The 18,757-nt window shown below is 34.1% G+C and overlaps 1 protein-coding gene across 1 annotated transcript; it reads right to left on the minus strand.

Moving 5' to 3' along the window:
• Positions 1-1,329: 1,329 nt before the first annotated feature.
• On the minus strand, positions 1,330-16,727 carry LOC145241449 (BLOC-1-related complex subunit 5-like). Its single transcript, XM_080104410.1, has 4 exons — positions 16,592-16,727; positions 11,214-11,343; positions 7,822-8,156; positions 1,330-2,529 (listed from the first exon to the last, which is right to left on the minus strand). The coding sequence occupies exons 2-4, from the start codon at positions 11,326-11,328 to the stop codon at positions 2,311-2,313; spliced, it is 669 nt and encodes a 222-aa protein (XP_079960536.1). The 5' UTR covers positions 11,329-11,343; positions 16,592-16,727; the 3' UTR covers positions 1,330-2,310.
• Between the last annotated feature and the right edge of the window lie 2,030 nt (positions 16,728-18,757).

Below are 18,757 nucleotides of genomic sequence, written 5' to 3' on the forward strand. Positions count from 1 at the left end.
TAATATTGAAATTTATAAATATATTTTAAGGCTACACTTCATCTTTAGTGTGTCGGGTTTTTTTTTCTTGCCATGTTGTTGTTGGATCAGTAAGTAAAAGCCTGTTGTTTTTACAGTGGTCTTTTCAAATGTTGGAACGATGCGTTGGTCACTCAGAATTCACGTTAGGGTTTGTGTTCCTTGATAGAAAAAAAAGAAAGACATACTGAAGATGAAGTGTAGCTTCAAAATATATTTATAAATTTCAAACAAAATAAATGTTTATTTTGTAATAATGCGTTGTTTTGGCTTCAAACGTAATACATATTTTATTTTATTCAAACTCAACCAGCACTTCTATCAAGGAACACAAACCCAATATGCTTCTGTCTGTTCTTATATGATCAAAATCTGAGTTTTTTCTAATGATTTACCATCATAATGCCATAATCATGCTGATAGACTGATTCCTATTAGATCGTTGAAGTCAAGCGACATTGTTGAGAGGTAAAACACACAAAAACTTCAAATTAATCTCACATGAGAATTCCCCCACCCCGTTTTTAAGTGCTATATCAATTATTTAAAAATTCACATTGCCCCCAATAAAAAAAAAAAAAAGAAAGTTGCCTGGTATAGAAATGACATTGAACCCTACTCAATCTCAATAAAAATGGAGCCCAATCCCTCTTGGGTCCAGCAAAACACTTTTCGATAACATCTTAAAGAAATATATATTCAAATTTTACATATTCTGTGTGTGTGTGTGTGTGTGTGTGTGTGTGTGTGTGTTAAAGTCATGATAAGTAAAAGTAAAATGGTTTATCATAGCCAAGGGCGACCCGAAGGCTCTCTTTTTATTAGCTACTGAGATACAGGAGAGGGCGCTACATCTTTCTCAAGATTACTCTACTTACCTTATAATTCTCACCTTATATTGTTGACTGTTTAGCAAATGGGATAAAAGTATAATCTTTAGAGTCTTTGGTATAACTCAATCAAGGATTAAACCTTGGTCTCTCAGCTCATTAATGAACCATTATACCAAATGGGCCATTGAAAGTTCATAATAAAATATTTAAAAATGTGTGAAAAAAAAAAAAAAAGATTTTGATAACATTTTTAATCCAAATATTCTTTTATTGAAAAATTAAAAATTTCTTGAAGAGAACATTTCTTTCTGGGTGATTCAATTTTCTAGCCAAAATGATTTCAATAAATAAAGACTAGAAAGAAAAAACAAGCAAGCAAAAAAAAAAGAAAACATCTAAATGTTTCCAATTGAAAATATTCTGAAATACGATTAAGCCTTCAAATTTAAAAAAAAAAAAAAGAGAAAAGAAAAAAATATTTCATAATTTTGAAGATGTTAATTTGAACTTATCTTCATTGATCACATTTATTTTAGTACTTCACAAATTGAAAGCAGCTTTTTCTTTAGTTTCAACATGAAAACCTTAATTTCTTTTATTTGGATTTTTTGACTATTGTTCTAATCTTTGATGTTATTTCGACATTTCAACCAAAGTATCCTTTGGTCTTCTTCAGGTGCATTAAGAATTTATACAGAATTTCAAACAAAAATCCACAGAAGTAGATTGTTGTTGTTCAGTCGGCCATTACCAAATAAAATAATTTTTATTTTATTTTTAGTATTGTCCGTAATGAGGATTGAACCTTCAACTTCCAGAAGACTGTTACAAGATTATGGTTAAGGCTCTCAAAATTTATACTACAATTATCCACACGGGCATTTGGTGCAACAGATGAGGTATTAAGTAATCAGTTTTAAGTGATATTCTTCTGGAAATCGAAGGTTCAATCCTCACGATATGCAGTACTAATTCGGGTCGGGTAGCATCTGTTCTGTAATTTGTTCTTGGTCAATGTAGGGGAAACCCTTCATACTGAGACAATTACTATTTATTTGGATACTGCCAGAGTGCCCCCTTTTGGAGGGGGGCTGGTTTTCCCGCCACATTATAAACAACTTTGCTTTCGTGGGGAAGCGAATAAATAAAACATGCAATACTAACTCAGATTAAACTTAAAATTCTGACCTGTCATGGCTGACAGAACAAGAAAAATCTACCCCTATTGATTAATTAAAGAGTTCTGTTAGATATTCCATATAGATTCCCTGAGTTCGATGGCAATCCTTAAGAAAGTTGGAAGTTACATCAGCTGAAACGTTGTGAGAACAAGATGAGAACAGTAGTCTGAATAATACGAATAACAAATTATCAATGCTCATCTCAAAAATTCTGGAACAATGAAAGCCTTAACGAACTTTAAAAAGAAAAAGAAATTAATGGACATTGAAATGATGAATCAAGTTAATGGTTTCATGCTGAAGGGTTCCAACTGTTCGGATTCTGGCAAGATTTGATTCAATCGCTCCATTTTAGGTATAATATTGTCAATGGAGCCTTTGACACGATTTAAGATCGAAAGTGTCTCACTAACACGCTGAAATTGTTCTGCATACTTGGCAAATTTCCGTTGTCGTTCAGTCAATGAATTCAACAAGACGTGCATCAAACAGTCAATCTGAAAAGAAAGAATAGCATTAATGTTTGGATGGAAATGAGTAACCCAACATTCAGAGGTGACGTTGCTTAACGGACACCCAAAGATTTGCATGCATGATGTAGGGCAGGATGTAAGCAGTGCTGACTATGAACAGAGAAAGCTAAATAAAATACATGCGACAGATAATTAGTGAAGCTACCCCCCATCCCTATGTTAAGAATGGCTTTCTAACAAAGATCCCCTCTCCATGTTAAGAATGGCTTTCTAGCAAAGCCCCCCTCCTCCTCATGTTAAGAATAACTTTCTAGCAAAGCCCCCCTCCTCCTCATGTTAAGAACGGTTTTCTAAATAATAACATTATTATTTTAGCACAGTCCCTAAACAGCGCAAGTACAAAAAAAAAAAAAAAAAAGAAAAGAAAAAAATCATTTTGTAGATTTAGATCGTAGGCAAAACTTGTGACTGTTCGCCGGTGACAGAAATGTTCAGTGAAACTCGCCATTGATGAAAGTACGTCCCGATATTTTCTTGGGTGTCGATTAAGCAGCTGTACTCAATTAGATGAATAAAAAAGCAAAACGTTACCGATATATATAATGATATGCTAAAGCATTTCATGTTTATACATACGTCGTCACATTTCACGCACATTTAAAATACGAGATTGTTCGATCACCAAAGCTGCTGATTTATGATTAATCTGAGATCATTAAAATAAACAATGCCGACTTTACTAATTTTAAAATGAATTGTTCCCAAATCAAATCATGTCATCCTGTCAAAACAGTACAATTTTACATAAAAACATTTGAAAGAGTGACATTTGTTTTATTTGTTCAAATGTTATTTAGCTACAATTATTTTCATGACGAAAATATTTATTTTAAGAAGAATTAAATTGCTACAATATTTTAAACAACTAAAAAGCCATTTTATTTGTTTAAAGAATAATATTGACGCTCAACGACATTTATCATTTCAGAAAGAATATTATTAACAGCAAATTATAGATTGATGCAGAAAGCACCATGAAATTTCCACAAGCTTCTGCTAATCTATATATATAAAAGCGAAAATGTGTGTATGTATGTTCGCTTTTTGTGTATGTCCAAGAAAGGCTTTTTTTCAGAGAAGCGGTCGGCCGGCTCGCAACTTCTTAAAACTTTTTATATCACATAGAAATTATAATATCTCCGAGTTAACAACGAAGCTCGCCTGTCTATTTAATTTGCTCGACTTCGGGAAGATAAATATTCAATATTTGTCGCTCGACGCATGTGGATTAGTCTTTTTCCTATAATAAAAGTGACACTAATTCTGGCGGTATTTTCCGTCTATCGGCGGAAATGTCCGAAAGCAATCAGATTTGATCAATGTGGAAATATTTTCCTTATATCAAACAATTGCTATTCAAATTGGACAAGGGGAGCTGCCCCCCCCCCCACCAACATCTTGGGGAAACAAAAATAAAAAAGCTTTCCGCAGTAAGTGAAATACTATCCCGCAGTCAAAGTTGACCTCATTAAGTCATTAAAACGTGCACCTGCCAAATCTAAGTAATTAAATAAATTCAAACGTGTTTCCGTTAGTATCTCGCGGTGGGTCAATGGTTAACGTTGCACACTTTTTTTTTCACACTTTAATTTCCAACTTCGCCTCAAGGGTTCGGGTTCGATCCTCATACTCACCTACCAAAACTTTTTTTTTTATTTTACCCCCCCCCCCCTGGAGTTTTGATTTACCCCAAACCACACACACCTCCAAACACCCGGGCAACGCCGGGTACCCACCCCCCGTTAATCTATATCTAAAAGAGAGAATATGTGTGTGTATGAGGGCACTTCTTAACCTATCTACTCAAATTTTTTATCTAAAGATTTGAAATTTGGTATATAGGGTATTTAGACATGTGAAAAACTTTTTAATCGGTTTTCATCTAAAAAAAAAAAAACTACTAAGGGATCAAAATTGAAAGATTGGCACGCAGGAGCCATCGGATTTTTATATTTGTTAACTGTTTCATGAATGCGTATGCATGAATGGTTCTCATAACAGATTCCTTATGTTAAGAATAAGTAGGTTTAAAAACATTTTTAAAGATTGTGGCAAGCTGGCCTAATGGTTATCATACTTGACTCGCTGTCTTTAGGTTTCGATCTTAGCTCGAGTATTTTTTTTTTTTTTTTATACTTACGAGAAGCGAATTGTTTTCTAAAAACATAATACTCGCATGCACATGCCTCAGTTTCAGTATTAATTAAAATATAATATTTATTTGTATTTTATGACCGGGCAACCTGCAAATTATTCAATAATATGCTATGGTAATTCCATGATCACATGGATATTACCACCCTGCACCCCTTTTTCAAAAATTGAATCATCAAACATGCAATAAAAAGGTAATTTTTTACATTATATCTCACATCGCAGTTGTTGTTGAGCATCGTTCATTTCATATGAATGAGATGATTATTGTTGGAAGTCGTTTTCCTGATATCTTCCTGGTCAAAATTCTCTCTAGAAAGATATTGAGTATGTATCAGAGAGACCATGTGAAGGTTGCCAACATCCCTTAATGAAAATGTTTTTGTGGAACAAACCGGATTCAAATTGGGCACACCCAGATTGTCAGTTCATATCATTAACCACTTAGCCACTATCACCTCTTGGTTGTTATCAAACATGAAATTATATATATATTATCTAATTGGAATTCATTATTGAGATGAGTATTATTAATTAATTTATTTATTGCGGACTATTATCCTCATCTTTCTTAGTTGTTGTTTCACAACATTTCGGCTAACTATTCCTCTGGCCTTCGTCAGATGGTAACCGCGATGGATAGGAACTTCGAATCTCCTAACTACATTCTCAGCAATCACTGCCATCCGTATTTTTTCCAGGTGAGAATTGTCTGAAGATAGCAGTTTCAATCCTACCCAAAGCCAGCCAGAGGCTTACTTGGCCAAAACGTGGGGAGACAACAACAACTATGGATGGCAGAATTGCTGAGAATGCAGTTAGGAGATTCGGAGTTCCTATCCCGTTGCAGTTACCACCTGATGAAGGTCAGACGAATAGTTGGCCGAAATGTTGTGAAACAACATCTAAGAAAGATGAGGATAATAGTCTGCAATAAATAAATTAACGAAATTAACTAAAATACACTTTCTTTCGTCTTCATACTATGATGAAAGTGTAGTATCTGTCCTGTCCAAAGATGGTGTTGTAATATTATGCGGTCTACATTCATGTCGGACCTCTATAGAAAACTATGACTAGAATTTTCGAGATAGACCCCATAAGCAGATATATTCTGAAACTTTATATACCCAAATACATAAGTATGTTTCAGTTGAAACAAATGCGGTAAAATAATATCTTGAGGCTGCGTTCACGCCAGGCATAGAATGGATGGTAGCAATATACAAGATAGAGGATGTAACTGTGGACTTTCCAGGAGTCTTGCATTATTTCATTTGCATAAATTAAAAAAAAAAAAGAAAAGAAAAAAAGCTGCGCGTACATGGTCTCCCTCTGGCGCGGCATATGAGACGATGCCACAAAAAATAGTGAAGAAATGATGAATGTGAGAAGTGTGAAGGGCCAACGTTGCCTTCACATTTTCGCCAAGTTTCAGAAAAATCTAATGGATGCAGCAAAAGAGGTAAAAAGTGTCATGTTTTGCAATTTTGGGGCATTTGTGACCCATTTTGAGCTCCTGAAAAAGCCAAATTCCAGTAAAAAAAGGATAAACGGTGTAGTTTCACGCCTTAATACATGTATATTTGAATTCAGCACCATGGAAAATCACTATATAGACATACATATCAAGTTTTTGAGGGATATGAAAAAAGAGTTCCAAAAAGGCATCGTTTTTTTTTTTTTTAGTTCTAAAAGTCCTAGAGGAATGCAAACCAGAATTTTGCCATAGTCACCCATACTGAGTTTATATTAAGAACAATGGCCTCCACATTTTGGCCAAGTTTCAGGAAAATCTAATGGATGGATCAAACGTTATGGGACAAAAAGTGTAATTTTTGGCCATTTTTTACCTCTTTTGAGTGCCCCTGAGGATGCCGAATCCCAGTATAAAATGGATAATAGTGCAGTCTTAGGCCTTAACACATGTATATTTGAGTTGATCACCGTGAAAAACCACTACATAGTCAGACATATCAAGTTTTTGTTGAGAAATATGAAAAAGAGCCACAAAAAGGGGCGTTTTTAGCACTGAAAGTCCCCGGGGACACAAACCAGAATTTTGACAGCATCACTCATACTGGATTTATATTAAGAACAATGAGCTCCAGATTTTGGCCAAGTGTCAGAAAAATCTAATGGATGGATCAAAAGTAATGGGGCAAAATGTGTCATTTTTTGGCCATTTTGGACTTCTTTTGAGCCCCTGGGGACGCAATGGGAATTTTTGCAAAAACAATTTTTTTTTACTGTGCACATGTATTCATTGCAATAGAATTTTTGACAAAATTTCAGGAAAAACTAATGGACGGTCATCTGGCAATTGTCCGGACGCATGGATGCCACTGAAAACATAGGTCCCTCTCCAATAAATCGAGGGACCAAAATAAACTTTTTGGTTTGGTCAAACTGTAAGAATGAACATGAGTGCATGATACAGAAAAGCTGAGGTAGAAGGACGAGTTGGCAGAAAAACAAAAGTCATAATGATGGATTTGAGAGAAAGAAGAAGAAATAAAGGCCTATCCGCAGTTCATATATCCACAACGATCAGCACCTCTTCTTGAGTCCAGGATATCATAAAAACCTCCAACACATGTGGATCTAATTTTGTCTGTGTTGTAGTCTTGAAGAAATGCTCTGCTGAGTTGGCCCCTGTTCTATCTGAACTCTACAACAAATGCCTTGCCAAATCTTGTATCCCTGATAGATGAAAAATTGTCTCTGGTACCAGTATTCAAGAATTCTGATGAAAAAACTGACCTGCAAAATCACCGCCCTATTAGTCTATTCCCACTCTTTGCTAAAATCTTTGAATTATTAATCAATCTAGTGATAGTGCATCGCTTGATTAATGTTAAATTCCTTCCTGACCAACAATATGGATTTAGGCAAGCCATTCTACTGCAGATATCCTATAAGACATTTCAGAATGTATTTACAATATATTCGATAAAGCAGGTGAATCTAGGGTGGTAGCGCTTGATATATCCAAGGCTTTTGACAAGGTCTGACATGATCTTCTCAGGAAAATTAATTTCTATGGTATTAGCAGACAAATATTTAAGATAATCAGAATGTAAAGAAAAGTAAACGACTTACTTCCTTTACACGTATACAAAGAGCATTTTGATCGAAAGCCACCGCCTCTGATAACTGCTTCAAATGTTCTTGGTAACGTAAGCAGAGCAACAGCACTTGTCGATGGTCAAGTTTCTCGATAAATTCAATTTCTCCCCGACTGCCGTTTACAGAACGCTTAATCACAGGATGGAAAACAGGAATTGCATTCAGTTTGGTGAGCTCAGGATCAGGGTCCTTCTCCATAGGCCCACCTTCAGTGACGACAACTATGTCATGCTTGGGCGTACCTTCACGGTCACCTTTCTGTGATTGCCGATACCGGTTATGCGATCGAGGAGAAGCACGTGGAGATTCTAAGAAAAAAAAAAGAATTTGAAGACAAAAATTGTTACAATTATTATGAAAATTATTATGAAAAGAAAAATGAGTTGAACCAAAAAACAAAATAATTTTAAATCTCTGAAAACAAATCAAATGCATTTAGCATAATGTTTAAAGTGTTCACTAGTAGGCTGGAAGACTGGGGTTCAATTCTCAAGCAAATCATATAAAAGACTCAAACTGCCCATGGAATGCAATACAGTGGGACTGCTTTTCAGCTGACTACAATATGACCATTTTCAAATCCAATATAAACAAATTCTTATTGAGCCACATTTTTAAATAATCAAATTCTGCCCGATCACCACTATCATTACCAATTATCATGGTGTTGTCCATCATTTAACCCTTATCCTTGAGTGGCCTTTGGCAAGTGGTGACATCTTAGTAAAAATAAAAAATGGTACTTTATGTCTTCTTGCTAAACACTCAACATTATAAGGTAAGAATGAAGGATAAGTAGAGAAATCTTAAAAGAGTAGCATCCTCCCCTACATCCCTGTATAATAGCCAATGAAAAGGAAGCCTTTGGGTTGTCCTTAATGATAACTGATTAATTTATTTAGCACTTGGCAGAGGTTGGCGGTCATTGAGCATGCAATAGAGTACCATATGGCAAGCATCCACTGGACCAACAGAGTCAGCGACGTGTAGCAACAAGAATATGAGATACAGTCAATTCGGCTGACAAATTGAAAAAAATGTGTCAGATCACTTGTCTAAAGGATGGATGACTAATAAGACACATACGTGAATGAGTGGCTGCCGATTAATATCAAGTGATCATTTGATTGATTGGTGTGATTTTCTGGGACAAAATTGGATAGTGCCGACTCAGAACATCTGGTTCTGGACTGTTCATTGTGATCTGCACCAATCATACATTAGTCAGCAATAACAGATCAAATGAACAAATGAAAATAAACCAAAGCAGCTATATAAGGGATCCTCAGAGAAATTGTCAAAAATATAAATTATTTAAAAAACACGATCAAACCAATCATTTATAGTTTATCAGTTGAAGAAATATTCCATAACAAAAATCAACTTTCTTTTTGTAGCACAACAAATTGGAAACGATGGTCTAAAACCCACAACTCTTTTTTGTTGTTGTTCAGAAAACACCAGAATGACACTGTCATGAAACATTGCAAGAAAACCTTGTCATGAACATGTAAAAAAATTAGTCCTGTGGAAAACAGCATAGAAATTCTGGTCCTGTTAACACATCAAACATAAATTACATGTAATGAACGAATACTATTGAAACACCAAAAGCACAAGCGCAGTTTGATGCTCAACAAAACATTGCTATAATACCAAAAGCCTGTCCCTGAATAGCTTGCAATGCTGTTGGTTGATTAATGAAGTGAAACATTCGCATCCCAAACACGGTTTAATTTAGTCCTGACAAAAAAAGTATTTACTGCCAGACATTCTCAAAAATATACCAGATTTATATGCTATCTCCTTCGATGTACCAGAACCATTATGTATTTTCCATACACTTTTGGGTGATTTTTATTTCATATGTACATAATATTAAGACAAAAATTATGCTTTCAAAAACCAAAAATTTTCATGTATCTGTTGACTTTTGCGAATTCTAACCAAGTATTTCTCTAGTTTTTCCCCAATTAGTATGCATGTTATCTTCTATATATATAAAAGCGAAAATGTGTGTATGTATGTATGTTCGCTTTTTGTGTATGTCCACAAAAGGATATTTTTCGGTGGCTTCTCAAGGCCGTCGCTCATTTTTAAAACTTTTTATATCACGTCGAAATCATAAGGTTTTTAGTTGCCCATCTATTTAATTTGCCCGACTTTGAAATATTTTAAATATTCAACATTTTGGGATCGCCTCATATTGCTTTTGTTTTTCGGTATAAAAAAAGGGAAACTCAATTCGAATCCCTGGCCCACGGCCAATGGTCTCTAGAAAGCGATGTAACGTTTAGTCAATGTTGGCTTACTGTCGTCATATCAGACGGTTGCTTTCATTTCAAGACGAGACGCTCCCCTAATAAATGGGGGAGCTGGTTTTCCCCAAAGTTAGGTAAAAACAAACAAACCGGGTTATTGACCTTATTAAAAACTGTCCTGCAGAAAATGTTAACTGCTGAATAGCTATTGCTTATGTCGTCGTCGTAACGCTCACACAAAATGTTAACTCTACGACTTCCACTTGACATCATTAAGTGCGAGCACCTGTCAATTCTCTTACTTAAATAAATTCAAACTTCTTTCAATAACTCATTCTGGCTGGCCGAGCAGTTAACTTGTCATGTTTTTTTCACATTTTATTTTGTAACTTCGCCTCAGAGTTTTAGGTTCGATCCTACCAACTGACCAAAACTTTTTTACCCCCCCCCCCGGGTTTCTTTTTGATTTAAGAGCACACACACACCTCGGGCAACACCGGGTACCCCCGCTAGTCTATAATATAAATCTCACATGTTTGTTTAAATGTATGTATGTATGTTTGTATGTCTTGCAAAAACTTTCAACAGAGGCGACGGATTTTCACAAGATCGGTATCATTTTGAGACTCGACCCTTTGGACGACAAATATCAAAAAATTGGCCAAAAAAATTAATTCCTTCACCCTCAACCGGGCATCTTCTACAGGGAGGGGTCGCTTTATTGCCGATATTTTTGAAAGTCATTGCCTCTTTTCGGTTGTCTAGCCTTAATTTAAACCTACGTCACTTCCGGTTTGGTGATGGACGCTAATGTGTCACGTTTTTTTTTTTTTTCACTTTCTTTTCCTCTTTCATGGTATGGGTTTGGGCCTGCCTGCTTACTACCACTTTTGATTTTTTTTTTTTTGCGCTTGCAATTCTTTTTTTTGTTGCTCAACCAACATTCTTACACACACCTCCACTTTTCCGCCTTTGCATCACAAGTTCGAGCCTGCCTGCCTACTACCACTTCTTTTTTGCTCAACACACACCTACAAACACCTGGCAATATCGGGCATCAAAGTTAGTTTAATAATAAAATTCAAAAGCAATATAAATACGGACCTCCATCGATGGGTTTACTAATGGAATAAGTCGTGTATGGAATATCTTCATCTCTTTGAGACCGAAGATTACTTCCTGGCACACCGGCTGGCAAGCTACTCTGGTCAGAGCCCATTCAATTTAGTTGTTGCTGCAGTAAATAAAAAAAAAATAGAAAGAACCATCAGTGTAAAAGAAAATATATTTTAAAAAAAAAAAAAAAGAAAGAAAAAAAGAAAGAAAAAGAATATTTGAAAATCCATTTTTTTTACATAGTTTTTAAAACTTGTGCCATATTTTGCATTTTTTATTATAGTCTTACAAAAAATACCATAGTAACAGCTACAGTGGGACAATATTATTTTGCAGTCGAGGAAATCAGTTGATATTAGAGCTAAGATACTTCTCAAAACCGATTTTGGCAGATTTAGAGAAGTAACTGCCACTTCTAATTTTTTTTTTTCTTTTAATGAATTGAAATTGATTAGATGTCAAATTTTCCGATTAGTGCAAAAACATTTGTAAAAACGTATCATTTTAAGTTTCTGACAGAGTAGAGGTTGGAGGCATTGTATCATTCAAACTTATAATAAAATGGTTCCTTAATGGAACTGATCCTAATCTTTAGAAGTTAATTTCAAAATTTATTTCATTTGTTCACCATTTTTAAAACTGTAAACTTTAAAATGTGATTTAGATTGCACATCCTATCCGATTTCATATTATATTAGCCATAGTTTTGTACTTAGAATTAAAGTGATATTAAATAGCAATCTATATCTCTCTTCCCCTTAAATGGGTGAAATAAAACAAAAAGTAATACAAAAATCTGAGCCGATACTCTGCTATGCAAAATACAATTCCGAATTTTAAACAAAAAGTGAAGTTATCTTTCTTCATTAAAAGTCAGAACTTTATTAAGAAATATACTTAATATCTACAATTTCTATATGTTCATATCTACTGTAAATATGTTCATATTTCTATTTATACTAAATTATACATACTGAATACGCCATAGCTTATACTTGCAGATATACCTGCACTGAATTGTACTTCAAATCATAGATATGTTGCTACTTTACTTTATATTGAATAGATACATTTTATTATCCTTACTATCGTCTTAAATATCCAGAGTTCAGGCATTAAATTTTAATTTCTTAATATTAATTTAATCATACTTTAACATGTTATCCTATTCCCAAACAAACATATGAACAATATTTTAACCAAGTATTAACTCCTCCATCTCAAACCAAGTTTAGTTGCAAATTTAGTTGCTTCCAGTGAATTAATTTTTACTTATCCCCTTTTCCATTAACAATGAAATGAGAAGCATAGTAATGTCCTCTTTAATTATTTTGAGGAGTGTAATTTTTCAGTAGATTTATAACCTTTAATACCTAACCCATTAACTAACCATACGGGGTTGCAGAAATACCTGGTTTAGGACCCAGGTGCGGGGCTAACCCTCTCAGTGCTGATGGACTCATAGATCTTCTCAGGCCATCCGTCTAGAAGGAAAAATCTGAAGCTAAACCTGTGTTCTGTGTTACTGACCTCATATGTCTTGGCACCAAAAAAAGGGGAGGAAGGCTTCTTCAGTCCTGGATGACGACTTTCCTAGAGCTGGTGACTCAAACAAATTACCGGTTAGCAAACCTAAACTGCTTAAGGAGTAGATAGACTGTCTATCACTTGGCTTTCATACTCCTTCCTTGCCTATTAGCCAGGAGCAGAGGTGCAATCACAGGGCCTCAACAGAAACACCCAGTGGTCGATCTTGTTCTTGACTAGGGCAATGAATGCTGTTCCCCACTCCCGCCACATCCCATCCCCTAAAACTGAGCACTTTAGAGGTGCTTGAGTACCATTTGTGCCAATGCAATTGGATTGGGTCGATTTTTATTTGATGGGTTGAGGGTACCGATCTCATCCTGGCTATACTGTTAAAAAAATGCTCCACTGAGGTTGTTCCAGTCGTTTCCTAACTTTAGAATAAATGTTTTAACAAATCTTATTTTCCTAATTGCCGAAAAACTGCTTCTTTGGTATCAGTTTACAAGAATTTTAGCAAAAAAACTGACCTATTAAATTATCGCCCCATGAGCCTCCTCCTGCTTTTCGACAAAATATTTGGGTCTATAATTAATCAAGCTCTTGTTCATGATCTTACAGCTGCTAAACTCCTGACAGACAATCAATATGGACTTAGGCAAGCCCATTTTTACAGCAGATATCCTAACTGTAATCTCTGAACATATATACCATACACTAGACAAAGCCAGGGATAGAGCGGTAGCCCTAGATATATCACTTGCAAGCGAGACATGAAGATGTGTTGCATTCAGCCAGCAGATCTTGAGTCAGAGATATCTGATCGTGCTGCCTGGCAAGCAAATATCAAATCAGCAGCAGAGAGAAGGACGGTGGGAAGAAAAAAGAACCCACAGGAGACAGAGGATGCAGTCTACCCTAACCCGCCCCACTATCCCTAACATTGACTTTACCTGATCCAGAATTGGACTGTATAGCTACAAAAGACATTGTAGTGCACCAGATTAGGTGCATAATGCCATTATCTCACAAAACAGAAGGTTGCCAACATCATTATATTAACTATGTACGTTTTCAGCATTCTAAGCTCTTTTCAAAATAATATTTTGGGGTCTGTAGGTTTTTAAGTTACATTGCAATTAAAGATGTAAGAAAATGAAAATATAACAATTTGATTTATTATTGATCCCTTTTAGAATATTTTTTGGCACGTCTTCGTTATAATAGAGAAAAATGGTAAAACCCATGGTATGTACTTAATTGTCATGTAACAGTAATGAACATATCCAAAAATTAGGAAAACCAATAAGGTACAAAATTATTAATGAAAACAGTTTTCAAAGACAATTAGCGAAAATTAAGTTTCGCTAAACTGGTCAAATATTTTTAGTTTCAGAAAATAATTACTCCCCCTCTTTGTTGGTATACCTTTTTGGTATATTTTGTGAGAAATTCCAGTTACAATGTCATTTTCATGTTTTAAGCCGTCTACGCACGTTTCTTGTAGGCAACCTTGTGATTGGTTAATTTGTATGGGCCAAGATAATTACTTGGTGCCTTTTTTGTAAACATCCATTTGTTTTTCAGTCTACAAAAACCTCCGGCAAGAGCGAGATTCACAAAAAGTCGGCTCCGAGAAGAATGCCTTATTGAGAATAGAACCGCAACAATTTCTTAATGTTTAAATCACTTAAATGTTTGGTGAAAAAGCACTTGAAATCTCTACAAGCAAAGACACCTTTATATTGTGCCGAAGATATCAAAATTAGAGGATGGCATCATTTGAACAGTTTCATCACGTTTATATCACCTAAATGTTTGAACTTTTCTCAATTCAATTAGTGTCACAAGGGACTCGATTTATGCCTAATTTAAGGCACCAGAACTCTTGTCGAGAACACCATGAATTATCATGGACCTTTTCGAAGGAAAACCACGCTACCATTCCAACAAAAGGAGTTAACTACTGGCTCCCAATTTGGGAGGCAAAACTGGCCCACCGTTTTGCAAGGACTGTTCCCGGACCAATAACCTTTCTTTGATGTTATAACTGAATAAAATTGGAGTTTAAAGGTATGGTTTTGTAATTGTGGAATAATTTTTGCCTCAGCCAGAGAGTATTGAGTTTGTGAGATTAATTTCTCACAATTTTTACATGCCCAACTCACTGGTCAGATTGGAAATGTTGACTTTTATAGATTTTCGGGTATGTTTACAACGAATAAACGCCCCCACCCTGCCTATGTTAAGAACGGCTTTCGGAATAGATACCCCTAACCTTGTCAGCATACCCGAAAACATAAAAGTTAACATGTCGAATGTGAACGATGAGTTGGATGTAATGTAATAATGTACCGGAACAAACTTTAAATTTTCGTTCCATTTTTAAGACAACCGTAAAACAGAGCGTTCTCAGCAAATTTCCCTCCAGCCCCCCCCCACCCCCCACAAAACTCAATTTTCGCTAATTATCTTTGAAGAGTATTTTCATTAATAATTAATTTTGGGTCTGTATTACTGTACACATAGATTCGAAAAAGTTGTCAAAAAACAAATATATAACAACTAAATGTTATCAAAAGCAAGATAAGTTACTTTTCTACCTAACTGGATATATTTTTTGTGTTTTTATTCAGTGTAACATGTTTATTCAGCTCGAAAAACATGCAGTGTTTACCGATGTATTGGAAAATTCAAAATGGCGGCCGACTCTCTCTCGGAGAGGGTAAGTTTGGGAAAAGGTATTATAAATAATAAACTAGACAAAATACTGTTAGAAATTCGCTCAATATATGTTACCGTGACATAAGTTGACATATATTCGGTTGTTTTTTAATAGTATTTCGTCTAGTTTATTATTTATAACATCTTTTTCCCAAACTTACCGTGTTAAAGAGACAGTCGGCCGCCATTTTGAATTTTCCAATACATCGGTAAACACTGCGTGTTTTTCGAGCTGAATAAACATGTTACATTGAATAAAAACAAAACAAAAATGTATCCAGTTTGGTAGAAAAGTAACTTATCTTGCCTTTGATAATATTTATTTGTTATATATTTGTTTTTTTGACAACTTTTTCGAATCTATGTGTACAGTAATACAAACCCTTAATTTTCTATCGTTTCGCGTAATTTTTGGATATGTTCATTACCGTGATACTGATACGACAATGAAGTAAATACCATTGGTTTTTATTAGAATTCAATATTTCTATTTTTGAATTTCGTTATTATAACAAAGAGGAACCTTAGTTTTACCAATTTTAAATGTGGATCCTTCCTTCTTCCTTGTATTTGTGACTTAGGAGTTATTTCTTTTTATTCATTTCTCCTCCCTCTTTCGTTCATTGACTTTTCTTTGATCGATTTAAAGTAGCAAAAAATTAAATTAATTCTTTAAATTGCTACGAAACGTTAAAAAAAAAACTACAAATGGATTAATCGCACTTTGGAAACAAAGTTTGGGACGCTGAAAGCGTACATAAACAAAAAAGATGGTCACAATGAAATCAGTCGTAATTAAATTGTTTATAACTTTTTTTTCTTTTATCAAATAACAGGAGAACCCAAATAACATATGTTGAAGTATTTTCGAATTTCTTAATATTTAGTATTACAAGAAACAAGAAAATAGATTTAACTTTATGAAAAATGATTCAAATTTACAAGATATGTTACTCTTGTGTTTTTGTGACTAAAACGAATTATGGTTAGTTAATTCAACATGTCGACTGAATCATTTTCATTATTTACAAATTAAATGGATCCTTAAGATCCGTGCACATTTAAACTTTGTCGACGAACTGATAGTAATTTATTATGAAAAAATAAACGCTTACCTGTCTGCTAGCGTTAAAAAAGATGTGTTTACGGAAAATTGCCTTTGACTCTTGAATGAGAGGAAGAAGAACAGAGTTATCTCCCTTTCAACAAAATAGGTTTGCTGTGGTCGTTGTAAATAAACAGGTCTAGTCACTGAAAAATGACGTCATTCATGAAGTATTAGTAAGCATGACCTGTTGAACAGTACAGTCAGACTGTTGATAATTAATAGGAGCTTCTTTTACAAAAACATAAAATTTTAAGATTGCATTGAAAAAAGAATAAGGAACGCGATTTATATTGGAACTGAACTTATTCAATATTAATTAAAAAAAAAGAAAAATAAGAATTCCAAAGGAAAAGTTGATTGTTGTTTATGTGTTAGAAGTAAATAAACATTTCATTGTTTTATGGATTTTAATGACTAAAATTCGTTATTTTCTTAACAAAAAAAACAAAAAAAACAAAACAATTCTATTTATACTGAAACCTAACTTTATTCAATACAAATTAAAATAAAAAAAAAAAACAAGAATTATGTATATGGCGGTGACCATAATGTAATTCTTGTTGGGTAGGTCACCATTTCGGCGGGTCCCCCTTTTGGGGAGTCGTCGAAATTAATAAGACAGGAGTAGAAACCGACCTGGAAATAATAATAAAGAAACAAAGGAACTTCCAAACGAAACGGTTTTATATTCATTTCAGCGTACAAGTGGTATCGGGTTATAGAAAGTTCATGATTTTCATTTTTGTCCCCTGACTCTGGAACCACTCGCGTTTCCATCTTTTTGCTTCCAACACTTTTTGTATCTCTCTTTTTGTCTTTCCCACCAGAACTGTTCTCCGTCCTGATTGGTTACAACCTCTGGTCACATTTTTGAGGAAAGGAGGAAGGAAGGGGGAAAAGGAAGAGTAGAGAGAAAGAGACATGTAATGGAGAAATAGTAGTCTTGGCTTCACTACATGTATATAAAATTATGCATGTTTGGAGCAGGAAATATATACTGCAAAAACTGAATTATGAACTTAGGGAATAAGCAAACGAATCAAAATCAAATGATAAATAAGTTTTTAAAATGACATCGAACAATAAATTACAAAAAAATGAAACAATTTAAATTCAAACAAATAATTTTAAATACAAAGTTACTTGTACAGAAATATTTTTTAAAACAAGCTTATACAAAAATTCTGGATTATTTTGGCTTTCTAAATAATAACGTTATTATTTCAGTATGGTCTGTATTTTGCATAAGTACCAAAAATTGATTACTGAATTTTGTGCTATTAAAATTGATGAAAAAAATTTGAAACTATTTGGAAATAAATATATAAACACATGATGGAATAGACGCTTTTTTAATGGAATCATGTTTGTTTTGAACTACTTTTTTTTTTTTTTAAATATTATACAAAAATAATAAACTTGAAACATTCGTTTATACACACGCGCAAAACTTTTCACATAATTCAATTAAATTAAAAGAAAGAAATTAAAATTCTTATCACAAAGTCGCCATCAAGCTAAAATTTTTAAAGTTTATTGATCCCCTATATTGAAAACTAACGATATATCCAAAATATATGCATGATACTCTCTAAAAAAAAAAAAGAAAAAGAAAAAAAATATATGTAAAAATTATTTGTTAAAAAATTTAATTAATTTAAATATTCAACTTTTTATCAAAATTGTACTTTTTTAAAAATCCTTATAATAAAATATATAATTAAAATAAAAATAATTTTACATAATGTTTGCTGTATTATCAAGAAAAAGGAATGTAAAAAAATTTGTTCAAAAATTATTTGAAAATTAATGATAATGAAATTAAATATGTTTTTTAAAAAATCTAAATATCTCTTACTTTACTATATTCCCCTGGCAGAAAAATGCTCAAATTGAAAAAAATTTCTTCTCTTTAGGAAAAGAAAATACAGTCACTTTTGGATCAGTTTTGTAATTTCCTTGGCAATTTGGTACGTAATTATCAAAGCAGCTCGACCCAGGAGCCCAAGACCATATCAAGCGGCGCTCCTTACGAAGCATCACTCACCTGACTGGTAATTCGGAATGCCCTCTGGGTCGGCAAAAGACTACACAGCGGGTTTTACTGAGATACCTAATTGTGTCCGATGCGGAGATTGGGAGGAAGACCTTGATCATGCTTTCTTCCAGTGTG

The sequence above is a fragment of the Euprymna scolopes genome, chromosome 20, assembly GCF_053919585.1.
Source record: "Euprymna scolopes isolate OS-2025 chromosome 20, ASM5391958v1, whole genome shotgun sequence".
Lineage (NCBI taxonomy): Eukaryota > Metazoa > Mollusca > Cephalopoda > Sepiida > Sepiolidae > Euprymna > Euprymna scolopes.

What these genes read in the sequence shown, in the direction of transcription:
- LOC145241449 (XM_080104410.1), bottom strand. Translation starts at nt 11,328, where the DNA reads ATGGGCTCTGACCAGAGTAGCTTGCCAGCCGGTGTGCCAGGAAGTAAT. An exon ending in TAGTAAACCCATCGATGGAG is followed by an intron (nt 8,157 to 11,213) that starts GTCCGTATTTAT and finishes TTTTTTTCTTAG; the next exon opens with AATCTCCACGTGCTTCTCCT. An exon ending in TTTGTATACGTGTAAAGGAA is followed by an intron (nt 2,530 to 7,821) that starts GTAAGTCGTTTA and finishes CTTTCTTTTCAG; the next exon opens with ATTGACTGTTTGATGCACGT.